General features: G+C 48.5%; 1 protein-coding gene and 1 long non-coding RNA gene across 5 annotated transcripts in view; one reads left to right on the forward strand and one right to left on the reverse strand.

The window, feature by feature from the left end:
- Positions 1 to 902: 902 nt before the first annotated feature.
- Positions 903 to 22,546, reverse strand: part of CADM3 (cell adhesion molecule 3) — a 31,816-nt gene continuing 10,172 nt past the window's right edge. Inside the window, exons 2-10 of one of the 2 annotated variants that reach the window (XM_025287556.3) lie at positions 13,628 to 13,729; positions 11,450 to 11,590; positions 10,780 to 10,932; positions 9,945 to 10,082; positions 9,423 to 9,593; positions 6,874 to 6,964; positions 6,277 to 6,446; positions 3,419 to 3,544; positions 903 to 2,076 (exon numbers count right to left, since the gene is read on the reverse strand). In XM_025287556.3, the coding sequence (XP_025143341.1) occupies positions 1,958 to 2,076; positions 3,419 to 3,544; positions 6,277 to 6,446; positions 6,874 to 6,964; positions 9,423 to 9,593; positions 9,945 to 10,082; positions 10,780 to 10,932; positions 11,450 to 11,590; positions 13,628 to 13,729 (1,211 nt within the window). In that variant the 3' untranslated portion in view covers positions 903 to 1,957. The remainder of the gene's footprint in view (positions 2,077 to 3,418; positions 3,545 to 6,276; positions 6,447 to 6,873; positions 6,965 to 9,422; positions 9,594 to 9,944; positions 10,083 to 10,779; positions 10,933 to 11,449; positions 11,591 to 13,627; positions 13,730 to 22,546) is intronic. The other variant, XM_025287557.3, reaches the window with a different exon arrangement.
- Positions 13,967 to 22,546, forward strand: part of LOC123333959 — a 29,159-nt gene continuing 20,579 nt past the window's right edge. For all 3 annotated transcript variants that reach the window (XR_006551571.2, XR_006551573.2, XR_006551572.2), the window contains exons 1-2: positions 13,967 to 15,426; positions 20,148 to 20,241. This is a non-coding gene — a long non-coding RNA (uncharacterized LOC123333959). The remainder of the gene's footprint in view (positions 15,427 to 20,147; positions 20,242 to 22,546) is intronic.

The following is a 22,546-nucleotide window of genomic DNA, read 5'->3' on the forward strand; positions in this document are numbered from 1 at the left end:
GGCTTCTGTGTAATATGGACAGAGTGGTTCAGCTCAAAGAGGAAGAGTCATTTTCCCAAAAGCGGGTGCTGGGAGGCAGGGAGCCCACAGGCCTGGGGCCCTAGGCTGCCTTGCTGCTGTAAGAGGAGGGGGCCCAGGGCCCTAACCAGCGGCTGGAAGATTCACGACAGTATTACCTGAACTGAAGGGGGTGGGCAGACCTGCTGGCTGCAGCTGCCCCCACTTTGCACGCCCCTGGGTTGCCAGGACAGCAGGACATGCTGGAGGAGGGTGAGAGGGGTGCCAAGGGGCACCCTGGGTCTGAGGCGGGGCGGCCGGTGGGCGAGGAGGGCGCGTGGCCTCGTTTCCATGGCAACCGGCTTGGCCACAAGGAAGACAGAAAATCAAAAGCAGGGATGGAATGGAGATGGGAAGGAGACAGGCGGTTTTGCTCCTAGCCCTCAACACACCAGGTACAGACTATGGGGACAAGAAGTGACAGCGGTCATTCCAGGGTCAGCGCCAGCGGGAGGCCTGAGGGATGCATAGCAAAGGCTTTGGCACTGACTCCGTGGCTCCGAGAAGGGGAAACGGAGGCAGAGGTTGAACGCCCTGTGTTTCAGGGAGAGATGAGATGACGACTGAGCAAAAACACACCCTGGGACTGTTTTCTCCATAACAGATGGGTGCTGGGATTGGCATGGAAATACCAGGAAGGAGCGACATCCCAGGTGAGGTACACAGCCTGCCTAGGGACCGTCAGCTCCCACAGCCCTCCTCCGCATGCCCCGCAGCCCCCCACCTGCCGAGGAGCACCTCTGCCTCTCACTCACATACACATGTGCACAGACACACGGACACACACAGACACACACATTACTACTCCCTTCGTTTGGGCAGGAAACAGCTCAGTGCAGTGAAGCTCCTTTTAGTATTTTTGTTGTTCTGTCTGCCTGGCTGCTGAGGGAGGGAGGGAGGGCTTGGGGAACAGGATGGGGCAGAGGGCAGCACAAGCCAGGGAGGCGAAGTTGCTGAGCAGTGCCTAAGACAAGTGGTTGCCGTGCAACAGTCCAGGGCTCCAGCGAGAGAGAGTCAGGGGCCCCCGGGCGGGGAAGCAGATGCAGTTTAGGGCCCAGAGCAGCGCCTCCCCCGCAGCTGCTAGAGCAAGGAGGGGCTGCCTTGCTCTGCTATCCCCCAAGGGTGGTTCCACGGAAAAGGGCCTGGCTTCATTCACCATAGGGGCCTGGTGGTGGGGCGAGGGGCCAGAGAGGGCCATCTCTGCCATCCTTTCTCTCCAAATCTGCCCTTCCTGCAGGGACCCGCATCCTCCCACGTGGGGAAGCCCTGGGCCCCCACGTGGCTGCATGCCACCTGAAGGTCACATCTCCTGGGGTGCCCCCATTCACTCCTTTCCTGTTAGGGTGGGGGAGGGGCGTCAGGTGGTACCTTCTCTGTGCAGAGCTCAAGGTGGGCGACTTACAGAGGAAAAGCCACCTCTGTGCCTCCTGCTCACAACCTCCCCAACCCCGGAGAAATCCAGGAAGAGGCTCTCATGATGGAGGGCTGGTGAGAGCCCCCCACCAAACTGACCCAGCTCCTTCCTGCCCTAACCCTCTCCTCATCCTCCTCCTAACACTCCAGGTTTTCTGTTTGTGTTTTTTTTTTTTTTTTTTTTGCTTTCCTCACCCCAGGGCCCCTGCCCCTCCAGCCTGGAAACGGATTTGATTTGGGATTGTTACAAAAATAATAATAACCCAAACGCAGAGAAGCCACGGAAAGGGCTGAGGGCAACCCTCCCTCCCCACCCGCCCTCCCCATTCCAAACCGAGTACAAAACCGCACCCAAAGCAGACATTCTGTACAGGGGGGTGGGGGAGGGGCTGGGGAGCAAGCGGGAGGGGCGGCCCTGGGGTCGCTCTGTACAAGTCCAGGTTGGTGATGGCCCCAGACGTCCCCATGGGGTCCCTGGGGGGCGCCCCTAGATGAAATATTCCTTCTTGTCGTCCCCGCCCGACTGCCCGCCTTCTGCATTGATGATGGCTGTGTCCGCATCTGGGGCATCGTCGGAGCCTTTTGCCTCGTGTGTCAGGTAGGTTCCTGGGGAGAGAGAAGAGGCTCCTTCTTTCAGGAGCAGTTTCCGAATCTCGGAGGCCCCCCTGTCCACTTTCCCACCCACTCACCCACACCTTGCTTCTGTAACTTTTCTCCTACCTAGAGCTTTCTTCTTCCCCACCTGCCCTAATTAGCATCTTGCTGCTGATATCTCTCACCTAAACACACTACTAAGAATTGATGAAGCCTGCTTTTAGTCTCATCTATAACACAGGCCAAAAAAAAAAAAAGTGTGTGTTATGTGTGTGTATATGTGTGCGTGTATGTGTGTATACACATGTGTGTGCTCATATCGTGGTAACAGGGAAGCTGCATTGTCGGCTCCATGACAGCGCTGCTGAGATCTGGCTAGCATCTGACCAGTCCACAGAGTCAGGCTGCTGGCCAGGGATTTCCCTGGGTGTTCAGTGGTTAAGATTCTGTGTTCCCAACGCAGGGGACCTGGGTTCAATCCCTGGTCAGGGAACTAGATCCTACATACCACAGCTAAAAAGATTTCATGTGCTGCAATGCAACTAAGACCCAGGCGGCTAGCTTACAAGAAATAACAGAGGGCTAAATCTGAGAGGAAGGCATATGAGGAGAGGGGAGGAAGAGACGGCAGAGATACAAGCTGTTGCTGCTGCTGCTAAGTCGCTTCAGTCGTGCCCGACTCTGTACGACCCCATAGACGGCAGCCCACCAGGCTCCCCCGTTCCCGGGATTCTCCAGGCAAGAACCCTGGCGTGGGTTGCCATTTCCTTCTCCAATGCATGAAAGTGAAAAGTGAAAGTGAAGTCGCTCAGTCGTGTCCGACTCTTAGCGATCCCATGGACTGCAGCCCACCAGGCTCCTCCACCCATGGGATTTTCCAGGCAAGAGTACTGGAGTGGGGTGCCATTGCCTTCTCTGAGAGATACAGAGAGGAGAGAAAAGGAAAGGGATGGTATGGGGTTAAGGGGTGAGGAGCTCAAAGGACAAAAAACACGAGGCTGAACCGAAAGGAGCAAAGTGCAGGAAGAAACAGGAGGGAGATGCAGAGTTCCGGCAGTTCTGTCTGGAAGCAGCCCTGGAAGCAGAGCGGCATGGGAGCAGCAGCTGACTGAGTGGGAAGGTTTGACTTTACTTGGATGATCACCAAGTGATCAGGCTTGACTATGGGGCTGGCGGTGCTCAGTTATCACAGGTTGGCTGTGTTCTTTCCTCCCACCAACGCTCCAAGGGTTTCGGACACTCTAGCTCACTGAGACCCCGAAGGCCCTTCCTTCAGCCCGCTCCTACCCTGCCTGCCCCTGATGATCTCCCTGTCCACTCTCAAGTCCTCCTGATGCTCCTTCGTGCCTCTGACCTTTGTGTCGGATCAAGTAGTGACCGAGGAAGATGAGCAGGATGAGCAGCAAGAAGACAATGAAAGCCACGATCCCTCCAATGATGGCGTGGTAGGTGCTGGAGGACGAGGGCACCGGGCTGGGGTCTGCGGGGAGACGGGAGCGCACAGTCAGATCTGGGAAGAGCCTGTGCCTTACCACGTGTCTGACCAGGCCATGGAGCAACTTACACCACAGAGAGAACGGAGCGGCATCATCCAGCAAAAGGGACATGTCTCACTTTACACCTAGTTTCTTACACAGTATCTGAAACATAGTACGTGTTTTGAAAAATGTATTCAAGCATAAATAGATATATGCTCATATTTAACCTTCTGAGTTCGTGAACATGAAGCCTGACCTTGGTCAAAGATCAACACTTTGATCTCTACATCATTTCTCATCTTCTCTCTCTGTCGGTGTCTTTCTTTGAATTTCTGGGTTATCAGGATATTCTTTCCCTATCCCCCATACCCTCTTACCTCCTGTCTGCTTGGTATTCTGAGCTGGCTTTTCTAGGGGGGGCTTCTCAACCTAATCACGCATTGTTCTTATTTCATATTGGAAAGGAGCAGTGAAATAAATGTTGGAGACAGGAATAGGCACGTGGACTGTGGATAGACGGTGGACTGTGATTCCCTGTATAAAGAAAAGTGTTCCTTCTTGTCAGGGAGTTTAGAGTTCCAGCAAGACCCAATCTTCCTCTCATCAGAAAGGTCTGGGGTTCCATCTTCACTTCTTCACCATCCAAAGGTTTGTGGGAAGGACAAAGACTGAACTTCTTCCTCCCAGTTCTGATGGTCTCTGTCATCAGATATAGAGAATCTGTCCTCCACAGCTGTGTCTATAGAGGACAGATTCCCAAGCACAGGCTTGGCCAGGCATGCCGAGGAGAGCCGCGGTCACAGTCAGAGCCCCACAGGTCTGAGGAGGCCGTGTGCACGCCTGGGACACAGTTCTGATGTGTCCAAAATTATACGAGCTCTAGTTAAGGCTCTCCCACCCATGGGAGAGCTATTATTATTATTATTATTTTTTATAGATTCACTTTGAGTCTTGATGCCTCATTGACTTCTTGTACATTTTCCCTCTCCTACCTTATGTCTCCTCTGGCTTGACTGGGCCAGTTTTTTAGCTCCTTGCCTGTCTCCACCTTATTTGGGGGGAAAAAAAAAAAAAAATTATGCTCTGGTTTTTATGCTCTGCTTGGGAGGGAGGGAGAAGAAGGTCCCTGCGGCCCTATGATAGGAGGGGTGGGTGTGATGGTTCAAACTGGAGGACACACAGTGAGATTATCCACTGTTCCTTTCCCCTACCTCCAAGAGAATGTGAGATACAATCTGTATTAAAAATCAATTCTAGATAATTATCCCAAAGACTGTAAGAATGAAAATTCCCTAGGAAAGCCTAGGTTGGCACGGCGAAAATGACCTCTGAGTTCATTACAGGTTGGTGTCTCTAGGTATAACTCCCATTTAATTTCACTCCAGGTAATTGGAAGTCAACCCAGTTTGGAGTTCTCCCTGGAGGCAGATGCAGTAACTAACTCTACCACCAGGCGTCAGCACTGGAAGCAGACCCGTCAGAGAGGACTGGGCTTCTAGCACAGAGTGGCGGGATCAGCAAGAGACCAACCGCAGGGGCACAGGAACTTTCCTTCTCTGCCAATGGTCATCAGAGTTGGTCTGGAGAGATCTGGGGGCAGACACAGAACCTCGGTGCATTGTCCTTGCTCCTGGCACCCTGCAATAGCTTTGTTCGTTGTGCCGAGGCAGCTCCTGCGTTGCTGAGGTTTGCCCCTGGAGTCCCAAGACCTCCGGTCTCTTATCCATGGGAGGCCTGATTGCCATCTCCACACTGCTTTAATGGACATTTCATGTAAGGGAGTCTCTGATGTTCCCCTGACAATGCATTTCCCCTATTGTGAGGAAAGCCTGAGTTTCTAGCGGGACTCAGTGTTACTATGTGCCGCATGCTCCGTTGCTTCAGTCGTGTCCGACTCTTTGCGACCCTAAGGACTGTAGCCCGCCAGGCTCCTCTGTCCATGGGATTCTCTAGACAAGAACACTGGAGTGGGCAAGAATACCGGAGGCCATTTCCTCTTTTTCTGAACCCCTGTCTCTTACACTTCCTGTATTGGCAGGGAGGTTCTTTACCACTAGCACCACCTGGGAAACCCCCATTGTTATTGGGGGGTGGGGGCTCTTCAAAAAGCCCTTCATAAAGAGGCCTAGCCTGTCACTTTTCTTGAAGCTGAATTTTGCAGTCACACCTTTGGGAAGAAGTTCAGAGAAGGAACATCATCTAGTCTCTCTAGACGATATGGCATCTGAGAAAAAGATTCTGACTATCTCTCCGCATAGTACAAATTTATCTCTGTTTTCCGCATGGATTCTCTATAGCATGTCAAAGATCCTCAGCAAAGGAGATGGCAGTAGCAGCATGCATCCTGTATTAGTCACAGGAGAAGTGACTCTGAGGATAGCCCTGCTACAAAGGCAGATGCCTCTACACGCACACATGAGTGACTCTGGGGGCTGGGCACACAATTCTTATTCTTGTTGCCAGGTGAGTGTAAAGATTGAAGGATGGTATCACCTGGGTCATCGCTGCTAAACAAAGGCAGATGAAAGTCCAGCATCCCATCAATTTTTCCTTATTCCACATCCAAGAGTGGACCCGGAGCCTGAGTCCTCGGGCCCTCCAGTGGTGGACTGTTGCCCCCCTAGTCCACTCCCAGCCACGGTCTGGGGAGGCTATCAGGAGACGGAAAGATCAGAGGACCAGAAGGCAGAGGAGAGGAGAAGAGGTCTGCTGGACGAGAGCTAGGAGGGCTCACCGTTCACGTTGAGAGTGTAGTAAGCCTTGTAGCTGCCCATGTTACTGGTGGCCGTGCAGCCGTAGGTGCCACTGTCGCTCTTGTTGAGGAAGGGGAAGATCAGGGCGCTCTCCTGGGCCATCTTCAGCGGTGGTACACTGCCCTCCTTCTCCCACACGTACTGCTGGGGTCTGTGGAGGCAGAGAAATCCGGAGTGTTCAGGAAACAGCAGGGCAGGGAGCTAAAGGAGGAGAAAACAAAACTGCAAACAGGGAAGTCAAGGACAGCGTGATGGGGGCTTGAGCAGTTCAAGGGGCCAGAGACACTGAGCTGCTCAGGGGGATGGGAAGGTGACCCTTTGAGGCCCAGCCTGGGGACAAGGGAGACTGCCGAGCTCGTATCTAACTGTGGCTTGGTTCCTTACAGGAACCTCAGGGGCTCAGTCGGGGAGCGGCCCCTGCCCACTTCTGCTGCTTTGCAGGAGAAACAGAAGATGGGCCTGGTTCGATAGTGTCAAGGAAAACGAGAGGCTCAGATAGCACGAAGGAGACAGGAAGACTTGAGGTGAAGTCTTTGTGTGCAGAGGTGTGTAAAAGTGCAGGAAACGGATCCTCTTACACGGGATTGCCACGTCCCTCACAGTGGAGCAACAGCTTTTGGCCCTCGCGAGGATGTGGAGGGTCTGGCCTTATCTTCGCTGTCGGTGTGTCTGCAGAGAAGGAAATGGTGTCAACGTGAAACTCTCATGCCATTTAGACTGCCTCCATCTCAAAACCATTCAGTTATGCATGTCAGCATCCACCTCTAAAGGCCTAGGAGCCCAAGAGGCTGTGCATCCAAGGCCACCCCACCCCTGCCTCTGTGAGCAAAGACTACGACTGCCATTGGATGTACAAAAACTCTGGAAAAGTAGGGTCATGTCTGTCCTTACTAGGGACCCAAGAGATGTCTTAACAAGAGAGCTGAGCAGGGGAATCACGGGATCACCTGTGCCTAGCACATAAATGGGACTTAATACATATTTTTGACAGAAAAAATAAATTGATCACTGATTGAGCTCACAGTCTCTCCATCCTCTCTGCAAGGAAGTTTAAACAGGAAGCACTGCTATAACACAAAGCATCATTTTTTGGGGGCCAGTCCAAAAATGAAGTGAGAGCTTGGAAAGAGCAAGAGATGGGGGTCATATTTTGGCTACAAAAAGGCACTGACACAGTGTAGAATGGCTCTGGGAAGGAATAATGGCAGCTGCCACCAGTGCCGAAGGGCTGCTTAGGAGGCTGGGTCCAGATGGCCGCACAGAACAATACAACCAGATGCCGGTTTAGAACAACAGATAAAGAGGCCGAGCTCCCCCTAAGGATAGAGCCAACCTTAACAACCGGTTAATGAACGTGTTTCAGTCCAATCAAACGGGACAAAGAGAATCAGGCCAGGTAAGAGAATGGTGCTCCGGGGCCCCGCAGCCAGAGAAACCTCCAGTGTGGTGCCTGGAGTGTAGCATTTGTTGACTGACTGCTGATCACACGGAAGCCAAAAGGGTCCCTGGAGAGTGACTGCCAGATGGTCTGGTACCTAACAGAGAAGTCTCTGGGACTCAGACACGAGAGGGCCTTCTTCGGCCCTGGCCAGGGGTCAGGACAAGAAGCTCAAGGTCAGGGGCTTTACACTCAGAACTAATAATCAGAGGAACAACTTAGAGCAATATAGACCTTTGAAGTTTGCAAAGTTCTTTCATTATATACTGTTTCATTTATTCTTATGAAAATTCACTGAAGGAGACAGGGGCCACTCTGAGATTAAATGCTTTGGTGAGAGTGACGCAGCTAGTCAGCAGGCCCGCAGTCACTGCTGGTCACCGCAGCTGGGCTCCAGGCTGTCTGCTTCCAGATGAGAAACTGCAGAGTGGACAGTGGACAGTGACGCCGCCCCAAACCTCACGTTCAAGTGTCAGCAATGGGTCTGGCAATTGATTCAAATAGCACTGGAGTCAGGCCTGGATCTTCCATAAGAAAGAGGTGAAGGGTCTGAGTTCTTTGAGAAAAGTACCCAGTCTTTAGAAAAGTTAGGACAAGAAATGCATTATTTTGTAACTCATTATCTTCTGCCTTTGTACTTTATTTTTTTTCCCCTTGATTTTTCTACTCCGAAAAGTTCTTTTTGAAAATCGCTAAATTTCCCACCTGTTTTCAAGGCAGATTCCATAAAGGGATGCGGATCTTAGAAAGGTTGGGAGGAGAGATTGTGACAGTGGCCATTTCAGGTCAGAATCCCTAAAATCATAGAGCTGGGGCAGATGGGGGGAATACTGGGGAAAATCTATGACTAATGATGCCAGAAAGAGTGGTTTTCCTACCATCTCTTTTCCTGAACTCAAGGTATGTTAGACCAAGAAGGAAGCCTTTGTGATCCATGTCCATCTTCTCATTTACCAAATAAAGAACCAAGCTCAATGGGTTAAGTTCCCTAACATCACTCGGCCAGGAAGCGGTGGAGGGGCAGATGAGAATCTGTGTCTCCTGACTCCTGATTTGCTACAGTTACTGCTATAATTTACAATTTAGATGCATAACACTGGCCTAACCCAGGAGATGGTAAATTTACCTATTGGGCCAAATCCCTCCAGCTACCGCTTTCTGTAAATAAAGTCTTATTGGAACACAGCTATGTTCACTAATTACATATGATCTATGGCTATTTTCCTGCAGCAACAACAGAGTTAATTAGTTGAGACAGAGGCTACATGGCCCTCAAAACCTAAAATGTTGACCATTGCTGGAAAAAGTTTAGTGACCGTTGGCCTACCACTGGCACATCTGTCTTATTTTTTCCCCCTATTTAGTTATCTGTGCCTGGTTCTTCATATACAGTCACCCACGCTTTTCTTTTTTCCTTGCATATGTGCTAAGTCACTACAGTCGTGTCTGACTCTGTGCGACCCTATGGACTGTAGCCCACCAGGCTCTTCAGTCCATGGAAAGCCCATGGAGAGGGTTGCCAGGCCCTCCTCCAGGGGATCTTCCCAACCCAGGGATTGAATCCACGTCTCTTAAGTCTCCTGCACTGGCAGGTGGGTTCTTTGCCAGCAGCGCCACCCGGGAAGCCCTTTCTTTTCCCCACTTCCCATCTTATACCAGATCCTCTTCACCCACAAGCCCATGACATACATAAAACTTCTATGCGTTGAGCAGTGGATCTGTCAGCTCCCTTTAGAGATTCATGGTTCACAGAGCACACGATGTCTGCGCCATCATCCTCCCGGGTGACCTGGAAGGTGACTGAGCTGCTGACAGTGAAGGTTTTGCCATTGGGATCTTCCTGTATTCGGGTAGATTCCCCTAGAGAGCAGAAACAGACACATGCACACACACACATAGACACAGAGTGGGCTCTACCATGCAGGGATTGTGTGGGCCCCACCGTAGACACACAGATGGTGCATCTCGACTTAGACAGACTTAGGAAGTTGTGAAATGGATATGTACACACAGGGAGGATGGAGGCCCCAACACACACACACACACATTTGAACACAAGTGTACACAGAGTATCTATCATTCCCTTCTCTTCTACACCGTGGCTTATGTGCACGCATACAGACAGACAGACATGTACCCCTCCCTCCCTCTGTCCTCCCTGCTGCCCCAGCACCACCTCCTCCTATTGCCCCCAAGGCAGGAGGAACTTACCATGGAGCTCTTGGTCACCCTTTCTCCAGGTGAGCTGGGCTGCAGGTTTGCTCCCAGAAGACTGACAGCTTAAGGTGGTTGTATCCTTTTCCCGTAATGAAGACTTGTAGCCACTGATTATAGGCTTCTGTGGGATTCCTGCCACGAACAGGGGGTGGCCAGGATAGGAAGGAGAGGCACCCTCAGCTCTCCCTGCTGGGATGGACTCTCAGAGGGTTAGGATATCTGGGTTCTATTTTGGTTCCTGATGGGTAGAAGGCTAGAGAAATAATCTTCCTCTTTGATCTACTTCCTGAGGACCAGGAGGAAAGACCACCCAGAGGGAAAAGATACAGTGGTGGGAGATTTACTATACCTGAGATGATACATGACCCAACGCACTAAAGCACAACTGGGTGGCCACAGACATAGTGTGAGGCTCAGGGAAGCAAAGAAGGAAATTGAAACATGGGGTCAAGATGAGAGCATGCAGACAACGAGGGTGCTTGTCTTGGAAATCAAAATCATACACTGAACGTATTTCTCAGGTTTGTGTCACATCACACAGTCTTCGGAGGTAAGTGGAAGAGACACTAGTATCCTTTTGTTACAAGTTAGGAAATTCAGGCTCAAAGGGAGTTAAAGATTTGTCCCAGAGCAAACAGTAAGTAAAGGAGAAAAGATGAGAATTACACCCAGCACACTTTGCATTTCATTACATTGCAATATTAACACAGGCTGAACTTTCCAACATGCCTGGAGACTTGCTTGGCTCTAGGCTGCTTTAGAGGCCCACCCAGGGAGATCTGTTTGCAAGGAAGCACGCCGTGGAGACATCGGGGTTTGGGAGCCTCACCGAGCACGGTGACGAGGGACTTGGCAGTTCTCACGGGCATAGTGAAGATGGAGCAAGTGTATTCGCCCTCGTCAGCCAGGGCCACGTTGCTGATGCTGATGCTGAGCTCATGGGGTGTAGACTTAACCAGCTGAATCCGATTATCTCGAAGGGCTGGGGGAAATCGTGAGAATTGGAAGCAAGACTTTTACTGGCACTTTTCATCTTTATCTTCCAATCCCAGGCCAGTTTTTTTTTTTTTTTTTTTTCTGAGAAAGGGTCTAGCATGGTTTGGGGCAGGGAAAAAAAAAAAAAAACTGCTCCTGAGTTTGAGCAGTCTTTAGGATATTCAGTCCCTTTCCTAGGCCCTTGGGCTCAGTAGCCTCAGAGATACTCAGAAAAGTAGATTGGATGTGTGGGCTACCTTGGGGCAACACTGTCATCAGCTGTTTCTCCGGGCTCCTTTGGGGTGCCCTTTAGTTTGGGCAGGACCCTATAGGACCATGCATGACCTGGGTCAGAGCCATGATAATGAAGTTTCTCTGGAACCAGTGGAGGAGCCCATGGCCTGTTGATTCCCCAAATAGCTTCCCTTCATGTTTCTCAGCCTCTGGACTGCAGGGACATCTCCTCTCAGCTCTGCAGCCCCGTTCCTTAACCCATGGGAGGGAGATAACTCATAGGACGCTACCTCTCTTCTCCCCAAAGTAGAGAGTCTGCTGGGCAGGGTTAGACCACTGTAGGGATGAGTCCTCATGGTCTTTCACTTGGCACTTGAGCACCACGGTGCCACCAGCCACCACTGTCTCATCAGATGTCCAGGGCTGACTGTCTGCAGGAGTAGAAGAGGATTAGTTTCCAGACATGGTGCTGACCCCTCCACCCATTTCTGGGCTCAAGTCCACCTCATCTAATTATGACCATCCAAGGCCCACGTCTCTGTATTCTTTTTAACACATCACGGGGGAAGGAATAGGGGTGAGGGTGGGGGTAGGGGAGGACAGACCTTATTTCCTCTTGCTTTGAATGCACAGAAAAACAGTCACTTGTTGAATATTTGCTGAATGAACTGACAGGGCCACAAACATGGAGAGGAATAAAGGCACCCAAAATCTACACATACCATTCCACATGTATCTTTTCTGATAGAGTGCTACCATTCACCTTTGAAAACACACATACAAATCTGTCATTCTCTTTTACCTTCCTGCCACCATCTAAATATGAGAGCAGGAACAGGAGAAGCAATTGTGACTAATAATCCCCAAACTAAAGGTGAAGAAAAGGCCAAGTCAGCCCTTGGGTTACACATTCATTTACACAAGAGGTAGCTGATAAAACTGCAAAATAAACAAACAAAAAAGATTAAAAAAAAAAACAAACAAAACAGGAACATTTGGACACAGACTTCTCAATTCCTCCAACAATAACTTCCCTTTAGTCATCAGCTCCCTTAACATATTCCACTCGGTATCAGTGCCACTTCCCAAATCAACACACAAACCCAACTCACCATCCTGATGTTATTTTAAAGAAGAATGGATTAAAGCTTTCTCTTTAATGATGGAGGGACATGGTTTCTAATCCCTCTCTCCTTAGTCAAGTTAAACAAAAGAAGATAATAAGATAACATACAGATGAGGCCTTTGAATCCAAATATGCCTTCCAATCAGTTCGAGCTATGAGCCCCTCAGCCTGTGTAACACTTGCTTCCTTCACCCAATATTGTCCCATGTGCCCCCCAGCATGGACGGACTCCCAATACTGATTCCTTCATCTTCAGGTCTGACTTCCTAGGACCCAATAGCTCTGACCTTCCAGCTCTGATTTCTGAAACATCCACACAATTTCTTCTATCCTGCTAAGTTATTTAACTAGCAATGTCATCTCTGATTTGGAAACAAAGAAACATACTTCCTACACTCCCTAATTGAGCAATTAAAAAAAATCCCCACACTCCCTATGGCACCAACCTATCCCTACTTTATCTGCTTTCTCTTATCTTTCTTGGTCCCCAGAGTTGCATTTTCAAGGACTATTCAATGAGCACTCCTGGCACAGAAGGGGCCCTGAGGAGTGAAAGTGGCACCTGCCAGCATTGACACCAAGTGCCAACAGCTCTGGGTGGCTGTCTCCAGAAGGGAGCCCAAAGCCTGGCTGGCAGTTTTAGCATTTAGAATCATAAAAATTAGGACGGACAGGGATCTTAAGGCTCATGGTATCCAATTCCCTCATTTTACAGATGGAGACAATGAGGCAATGTAGATGGAGTGATTGCTTCAGATCATGCCACTGATCGATGGTTCCAGTTAGGACTAGAATCCTCCTGACTCGCAAGGCAGTGCTCTTTTCTCTGGAATGCTCCTCGGGTAATCGCCTAACTTGAGAACTAAAACTACAACTCTGATATTAGCGAGCCAGAGACTGAGTGGGCTGAATAAATGTGGAAGTGACATATTCCTTAAATATTTCAATGGAAGGGTTGGGAAGTCTTTCATTTAGTGCTCACCATATAGTGATTTTTGACTAGTAATCCCATTGTCCCTTTCCTTTTGAAGAAGTCTACCTCAATCGTGTCCTTCCAGAACCTCTTCATTCTGCATAATACACTCCTCCCAGAATCATTTGATTTTTGGAAAAAGGTGTAGGGGAAACAGAGGTCTCTGTACTGGAGTGAGGGAAGGAGGAGTAGGTGCCAGAGAAGTTGGTGGTGTAGAACTAAGTACTAAAATGTCAGATGGAGAGGAGGAAGAGTTGTGTGGTAATGAGGGGAGTGAGCACACGGGGTGGAAGCAACATGAGTGAGAGATGATTTGAGAATGGCTGAGGGAACTGAGGGACATTGAGATGAGGGGGCCTGGATTCTCACCTTGACTGGCCAGCATGTCAGGGCTGCTCCAGACTGTGGAGCTGATGGCCTCGTCGAGTGGAGCCAGAGTTCCCAGCTCCAAATTCTGCTCTTGCCAGTAGCCTGGGGAGAGAGTCTCCATCAAGGATGAGCCCTACATGTAAGCTGCTATAGTTTGAGATCTGTACTTTCGTTGCTGGGGATGGGGGAGAGGACTGGCCCCGATGAAAAGCACGTTCACCAGGGTACCTAAGAGAAGGTGGTCTTCTCACAAAGGGGAGAGATTAACTAGAGTCTTGAAAAAGGAAGTGAAGTCCTTGTTTGAAAGGGTGAATTAAGGAGGATGCTAAGCTTTAGCAGTCAATTATATAATGTTAGAACCAACAGTGAGCTTAGAGATCGTCGGGTCCAGTTCTCCCAGTTCACAGAAGAGGACAATGAGGCCCACAAGGGTTAAAAGTGAGTTGGTGAAGGTCATACAGAAACATGAAAGATAACAAAGACTCTTCATTTCTGATCCAGGATTCTTTCTGCTACACCATATTCTCTACTAAAACAATGACAGGTTTAATAATTAGAAAATTCCATTTAATCCTTTAAATAAACGAGTTAAATAAGCATATTGGTATTATCATTTCTACCTCACAGAGAGGAGACAGAATGACGTGACTTGCCCAAGGTCCTACAAACAGAAGAACAAAGACTAGAAATTAAATGCCTGCTTCCAAAGCCCAAGCTCTGTTTCAAGGTAAAACCCTCAGCACTGAAGACAAGAGACCACAGTTGGGGCTGCAAGTTGCCCCACGCCTTCCCAGATTGTTACCTTCTATCCAGAGTTTAGATTCTCAAGTTTTCCTCCTCCGCCCTCAGTCCCACCCACCACTTTATATCACTGACTCTGCTCCCTCATCTGGCACAACACACGCCCAAGGCCTGAGTCTCGGCTCTCTTCCTAAACCCTTTTGTGAAGTAGTGTCCAGTGTCCATGGCCTATTCCCCCAACTCAACCTGAGAGGCAGAGGGACAAAGAAATCAATTCGCAGAATCTTTCCAGGAGCGCCCGTCGGAAGTAGCCAATCACGTACGCAAAACTCCGTGACGTCATCGGCTGCTGAGCAGAGTCCGGAGCTGCTCCTTGTCCCGGGGCCGGAGTCCCGGCAGAACTTCGCCAATCGTCACCTCCTCGCGCCGGCTCCGGAGCCAGCGGAGGTGGGGGTTGGGAGAGGAAAGGACGAGAAGAGGGTGGTGGGACCAAGGAAGATGGGTGGGGGTGGGGTGGGGAGGGTACGGGGTGGCATGGGTGGCAGGCCAAAAAGTTAAGTGGGAAATGGGCTTAGGGTCCACGAGAAGAAAGGGAACGAGGGAGAGATCTGCCGAATCAAAGGGAAAGAAGGGTGAGGGACAGGAGGGCGTGGGGGAGGGGAGAAGGGAGACAGATGGGGGAAGGGAGAGGGTGTTAGAAGGAGTCCTTAGTCTCCGGAGAGGGCTCTAAAGACAGCTTCGGAGACGCCGTTGCTCTTCAGTCTTTCTCAGACATCCTGCAGGAGTTTGGAGACTTGACTCTACTCCGGAACAGGAGAAGCACTGATGCCCAAATGGGGAGAGGGGTACAGCAGAGAAAAATGTATCTGTAGCAGGTAGAAGTCGACAGGAGAGGGGACAAGGAAAGTGCTGACAAGGAGAGGCAGAAAAGACGAGGATGGGAGAAAAAAAGGCGGCCAGGATGAGGTCGCCGAGGGTGCTCAGAGACTCACCCTGGGGTCCAGGCTCTCACCCTGCTATCTTCTGTGGACCTCAAGCATGGAGGCAACTGGAAGTTGGTGAGTGTTTCATGGTATTTTCCAAGTAGTCTGTTTGTGGGTCCTTCAGTGGGAACCCAGATTGGTTGTGCTAAAGCTTGGCATGGTGGAGGGACAAGGAAAGCCAGAGAGGGGTCAGTGCTCAACCCCACAGTATTGGTACCCAGTATACAAAGTAAGCACTAAACAGACCTTTGCAATGGAGAAAATAGCCTTCTCTTACGTTGGCATAAAGGCTTTCAGTTTTCAGAGTGGACTTCCAACCATGAATTCATGTCAAAACAACCTTGAGAGAGAGGCCGCCAGATAGGGTCTCTTTCTAGAGGTCTGAAGAGGCTCAGTGACCTACCTAAAGGCACACAAATAAGGCCCCTTTCAAGGATCCTCTTTCTCCTGCTGGTTGGTGCTCTTAAAGCTTTTTCAGCAGCTTCTCTTTCTTACAACATTTCAGCCCACTGTATTGCAATTTTCTTTAGTTATCAGCCTCCTTATCTAAACTTTGAGTTGGTAAAGAGGGCAAGAGCCTTCCCTTTTTCATCTTTGTGTCTTCAGTACTTAGCCTATCGTGGGCCCTCAGTACATTTAATTGCCTCTAGTAATTCATTCAGTCACAATTGGCACTCTGCTATGTCCATTCTCACTCAGGCAGAGCATGTCTTCTGTCCAAACAGCATGGATTTAGTCTTCATTCTATTGCTCCTTATTTCATTTGTGCTGTTTTCGGCCTTCTCCTCCGTTGCTTTTTTCCTTGCTTACATTACATTCATCCCGTCCCTCCTCCTGCATTTTGCTGGCATTTTTTTTTTTTTTTCTGCATAGGATGAATAAGTGAAATGATGATGTTGGTCATTCAAACCAGACTGAATTGTTTAGTTGAGGGGTCTGATAACTAAACAAATAATCTCTAATAAATGGCGTGTTGGGGATATGCTTGATATATTGTCTCTGTAGGTTTATAAGGAACTCAGTCTGGTTTGCTATGCTTTAAGAAACTGATTAAGAAATAGCTCTTTTTTTTTTCCTGTGAGGGGTGATATTTTCCCCTTTAATTCTCCAAAGTACTTATGATCTCCTGTCTCCTCTTGAGAATTGTCTGTTAATATGCCTGAAAGTTTTCTTGCTGTTTTTATAAAACTGTACACCTGTAATGATAAATTCTGAATAGCCACTCTCCTGGGAGCAGATGAGTGATTATATAATGTTATTCATAGAAACATGGATAAGTGGCAGAAATTATAACCTGGATTGTGAAAGCCTTGTTCTTTGGATTTAGATCTTGCCAATCGTTTATGACATCAGCATAAATTCCCTCAATGGGTTCAGTCTGGAAAGAACTTAAGAGAGTGCTCTGAAAAGGTGGCATGCACTTTGAAGTGGAAATAGTGACAGTTTTCTTCAGGCAGGGTCACTGGAAGGAAATGTATACTTTGAGACCATAAGCCCATTAGAAAGGGGAGGCCCAGGTTACTCACGTAGAAAAACTGATAGAGAGAGCTCCAGTCATATAGGTCATGTTGTTTCCCTGCTTAGACCCCTTCGCTGACTTCCCATCGTCTGCCCATAACATCCAGATTTGTTAGCCTAGCTTACAAGATCCTGCGGTCTGATGCCAATATGCCTTTCAGCTTTGTCTTTTCTTTACTTCACTCAGCCCGTATCCTAGACATATGATGCTATTTGGAATTCTTTCTGTAAACCCTTTGCTTTACAGCAAAGTTCACTTTCCCACAGTCACTCTGTTGATAATGCCCTTCACCCATCTGCACACACCTAAGCTCTAACCATCCTTAGAAGCCTATTTGTTTGTGGCACTTCCTTCAAGAAGGCTTCCCTGATTGCCTCAGGTGGAAATCATTTCTGATTCTGTTGTTGTTGTTGTTACAACATTTTATCTGCTTTTCTTAAATTACGCATCAATCTTTACTTTGAGCTAAAAGTTTGGCTTCCCTCCTAAATTATAATAATTCTGCAGGTAGTGTTGCTATCTGATTCATGTCTCTATTTGGTACCAGCCCTATTACAGCATATTGCACTTAGAAGGTGCTTAATAAATATTTCCTTAATAAATGAATCAAAGATGCTGAACATCTTCAGTTGGGGTAACTAGGCTCAACATATGCCTGTGAAGAGGAAAGAGCAAATCAAACAAGCTAGGAAGAAATGAACCAAGGAAGACAGTAGATATTCCAGAGGCTGAAGCTCTAGAAGGTTACAAGATGGCGGGGGGGTGGGGTGGGGTGGGATCTCTATTTATTGATTACCTTCTATGTGTCATGATCCAAGCCAAGTGCTCTGTTTTCATGATTCCAAAATAACCTGTGTGTATGTGTTAGTCACTCAGTCGTGCCCAACTCTTTGGGACCCCATGGATTGTAGCCTGCCAGGCTCCTCTGTCCATGGTATTTTCCAGGCAAGAATACTGCAGTGGGTTGACATTTCCTCCTCTAGGGGATCTTTCTGACCCAGGGATCAAACCCAGGTCTCCCACTTTGCAGGCAGATTCTTTACTGCCTGAGCCACCAGAGAAGCCTGAATAACCCTTTAATAGATATTAGTATGCATTATTGGAGAAGGCAATGGCACCCCACTCCAGCACTCTTGCCTGGAAAACTCCCATGGATGGAGGAGCCTGGTGGGCCGCAGTCCGTGGGGTCGCTAAGAGTCGGACAAGACTCAGCGACTTCACTTTCACTTTTCACTTTTCACTTTCCTGCATTGGAGAAGGAAATGGCAACCCACTCTAGTGTTCTTGCCTGGAGAATCCCAGGAATGGGGGAGCCTGGTGGGCTGCCGTCTCTGGGGTCACACAGAGTCAGACACGACTGAAGCAACTTAGCAGCAGCAGCAGCAGTATGCATTATGTTAAGGATGAGTTAACTAAGACTCAGAAAATTTAAGTAACTTTTCCATATGATAGATCCAATAAGTACTGAGATAGGGCAGCCTTTAAACGTAGATATCTCTGACCACAAAGCTCAGACCTTTTTTTGCATATCTTCACTACACTGCCTCCCTTTGTAGAAGCATGTGCTTTGTGTGTGTGGTGGGGGGCAGAAGGTATAGTTGGAAAGATTCCTTCCTGCATTGCTAGCCAAGGTTTGTTCACCTAAACAATATTCACAACAGTCACCTGCAATACGATAAAAATTAACAGTGTGGCAAGTTGGAAGTGGGAGCTTGTGGTGTTGGTATGATTTATACCCACTGAGTTATATTTTCAATTGGATTCCTTAGTGCATCTTCATCCATACCTTTGGGGGCTCACCTCAAGGAGCTGGGATGATTCTTTAGTTAAGCAAGCAATAGATGTGTCTGGTTAAAACAGAATCCCCTCACATTTTCGTAGCACTCTGGCTCTAGGCTATGAACTAAGATTGCCTTCTGGTTTGCTCTCAGTTGTCTGGGTCTTTTCTTAATGCTTGCCCTATTTACCCATGAGATCCAGTATCTTCAGGACTCCCAGCATTTTAAAGGACAAAGTAGCCCTTTCACTCTGATTCCTTCTGAATGACTGTTCATATTAAGAGGAGCAGAGGTGGGAACTGGAGACTTACTAATGTGCCTTTTAAAGCATGCATTGACACCTGTGATTTTGTCTTTCACCCATAGTACAGGGCCTTACACATAGTAAGTACTCAATAAATATTTATTGAATAAATACATGAGTAACTGAAATGAATAAAAATGTATTATGTTTCCAATTTAGGTGATGATAGTAGGGAAGTTTATGTGCTTAAAGTTTATTGCTTGGTTGATGTATTTTCCCTGCCCTGTCTGTTTTGGGAATCCACACTGCATGGGTCTTAGGGCCATATATAAAGTCACAGGTGCACATTTGGGACAGTGGGACAAGGGAACAGAGCTCCCCTGCATAACCACTGCTGGCCTTGCGTGCTTGGGTCCAGAGCTCCACTTCCCAGATTATAGAGAACGCCAGCTTCTTGAGTAGGAGTTAATGGTGATGGTGATGGTGATGGTGATGATTCAGCATTTCTCTAACTCCAGAGTTAAAAATATTCTTCATCCCAGCCTACTTGTTATTCCTCACGACTACCATGGCAGGTGGGTGGAGGAGTGTTATCTCCAAGGGAAAAACACCCTGGGGGCTGTGGCCCAGAATGCTGAAGGGACCCACTTTTAGGATTTCCCCACCCCCATTGCTGGGCTCCCCGGCCAGGTGATCTCACTCTTGATTCTTCCCTGACCCTAGCTATGTAGTGGATTCTTACATATATTTCTGTCACACTGAAAGGAGTGGCCATGACAAGGTCAGAACTAGAACTCAGTGCCTGCATCCTTTCCTTATGCCCAGAGCCATATTTTTCTTTAATAGTGAATGTCTGCTTCTGCATTTGGAAGAAAGTGGACCAATCTCATCTGAGGCCCGATTTTATCCATAACTCCAAGATTTGGGAAGGGAGTTACTTTGACCTGCGTAGCTTTAGAGCATAATATCCTGATCACAAAGAACTCTAAACTTCATTTCTCATGCTTGCTCTTGGGTTGCCAGGAATTCCGTTACTTCTGCAGAAGTCACTGTGTAATTTCCTAGTCGAAGACTTTGAGGGCATGAGTGTCAAAATGTTCTCTCTCACTTCCTGCTCTACATTCCTTTTTAACTTTGTCTTCCCCAAGTCCCCAGTTCGCTTCTATTCCCAATATTACAGAGCAGTCAGATGAAAGAAAGCTGGGGCCATAGAGGTAAGAGTTATTTTGTCATCATGGCTTGTCTGTTTTTTCAGGTGTACTTCCTTCCCTTCCTGTGGCTCCTCAGGGCAGGCTCCTGTCCCCTCACAGGCAACATGATCCCCTAATGGATCTCCTCACTCAGCTCAGGTATGCTCCAGCTCACATCCACTTCAGAGCCTCAGAGCTCAGTCACGCTTCAGCTGCCTGCCTCCTGATCAGCCTCCTCTCCGGCTCACTGCCCCCGCCACCCTCTCTCTGGCTGGGCTGCTGAGACCTTAGCTTCTCAGTGTTCCCTCCCTCTCTCCATTATTTCTATTGTTGTCTGGCTTTCCCTCCTGGAGTCTTGTTTATCTACTTTCTCTCTGGCTCCCAACAGCCTCTTGGCCCAAAGAAGTCACTACTCTTTGGGAGTGGCTTTACTCTCCCTGGGGCAGGGGCCGTACAGGATATAAGTCAAACTGGATGGTGAATAGGGTGGGGAAGAGCACCTTCGCTGTAAGGAGTCTCTAACATGCTGATGAGCCACCATAGCTTGGTAAAGTGTAGCCAAGAGAACAAGGGATCTTTACAGAACGAGGGGTCTTATTCTGTTAGGTGATCCAAGAGACTTAGCTTTGGAAGGGACGACTCTGGGCTCAAACAGGCTTATTATTGTAGCCTGGCAGACACCTTTTGGCTGCATCCTAAGCAGTTATTAGCAATGAAAGGCTTTTGTTTCCTGGTCTTGAAATGGTGTGGCACTTAGCTTTTCCAGGCTGAATGAGGAGGAGGGGATCTTTAGGGTAGTTGGCTAGTTGACTAGCTTGCCTGCAGAGGGCGTGAGGTTGAGGTTAAAACAAAAAGCATTTTGTGTTGTTAACCCTCTTCACTAAAAAACAAACAAACAAAAAACAGTTATCCCAAATGTTTTCCCATATCCAAGTGTTTTTTTTTTTTAAAAACCCACGTTTTAAGATGCCATGAGTAACTATGTCTGTTTGCTAAAGCCCTGCAATCAATTTGCATGTTCTGGTCATTTTCTACTGACCCCTACTGGCCAGAAGTGGTTATTCCCAAGATAGTTTTGAGTCTTCCAGAGGAGAATGTAACTGATGTCTTTTTTGACTCCACTACCAAAGTTCAGTAATTCCTCACCTTCTTTTCTTGCACCTCATTCTTCCCAGAATATTTTCCCGTCTATGATTCTTAGGTTTCCCTAGTGGCTTAGATGGTAAAGAATCCACCTGCAATGCGGGGGACCTAGATTCAATGCCTGGGTTGGGAAGACCTCCTAGAGAAGGGAATGGCTACCCACTCCAGTATTCTTGCCTGGAGAATTCCACGGACAGAGGAGCCTGGCAGCTTACAGTCCATGGAGATGCAAAGAGTCAGACACAACTGAGTGACTTTCACTTTCACTATGATTCTTCGCGACTTTCACTTTCACTATGGGTCTTCGTGACTTTCACTTTCACTATGGTTCTTTGAAGTTCAGTTCAGTTCAGTTCAGTCGCTCAGTCGTGTCTGACTCTTTGCGACCCCATGAATTGCAGCACGCCAGGCCTCCCTGTCCATCACCAACTCCCGGAGTTCACTCAAACTCACGTCCATTGAGTTGGTGATGCCATCCAGCCATCTCATCCTCTGTCGTCGCCTTCTCCTCCTGCCCCCAATCCCTCCCAGCATCAGAGTCTTTTCCAATGAGTCAACTCTTCGCATGAGGTGGCCAAAGTACTGGTTCTTTTAGAGTTGATAAAAATCCCAAGTAGTGTCTGGTGCACACTTTCTGTTTTAAAGACGAAAAACCAAGGTTCACAGAGGCTTATAAACTTCTAAGCGTGGTCACACAGACAGTAGTAGCTGGGTTTATAACCCCAGTCTTCTGTTCTCATTGTCAGTCCTGTGCACTAGCTAATTTGGAAGTTAAGTCACCATTTAGTGTGACTTTACTTCCAGTGACATCCACTCTTCTGCTTCCCATCTCCCTCTGCATTGCTGTGAGGAACCCTAGGACTCTGGACCTCCAGGGAAGTCACTCTGCTAAATGCTGGGCAGGTTAGAGAAGCTGGGGTGAAATGAGGAAGCAGAAGGTGCGGATAATGTCCCCCTACAAATGTCACCATTTTCCTGGCAGATTCCGATTCTTAGAGGAGGCCATGGGGCTGAAGCCGCTTCCGTGCCCTTAGGAATGAAAAGGGTGATGAGGAGGGTGGGCTGTGTGAGTGTTAGCATCTGTGTGGAGAGCTGGTGGATGCTAACCTGATTGTGATGTGGGAGACAGAGACTAGAAGGGAGAAAGCCGCAGAGGAGCTTATCCTATTCTTGAGCTAGTGACAGAAAAAATCTGGAGGCAGAAGTGGGCTTGCAGTAGGCTGAGGGGGGGCCCTCAGAGACTTAGTTAAGATTCTGAGGAGCAGAGACTGGGAAGTGGGTGGCAGAGAAGGAGGTGGGGACAGCTGTTGCTTTGATTTGC

Source organism: Bubalus bubalis, chromosome 6 (genome assembly GCF_019923935.1).
Source record: "Bubalus bubalis isolate 160015118507 breed Murrah chromosome 6, NDDB_SH_1, whole genome shotgun sequence".
Classification (NCBI taxonomy): domain Eukaryota; kingdom Metazoa; phylum Chordata; class Mammalia; order Artiodactyla; family Bovidae; genus Bubalus; species Bubalus bubalis.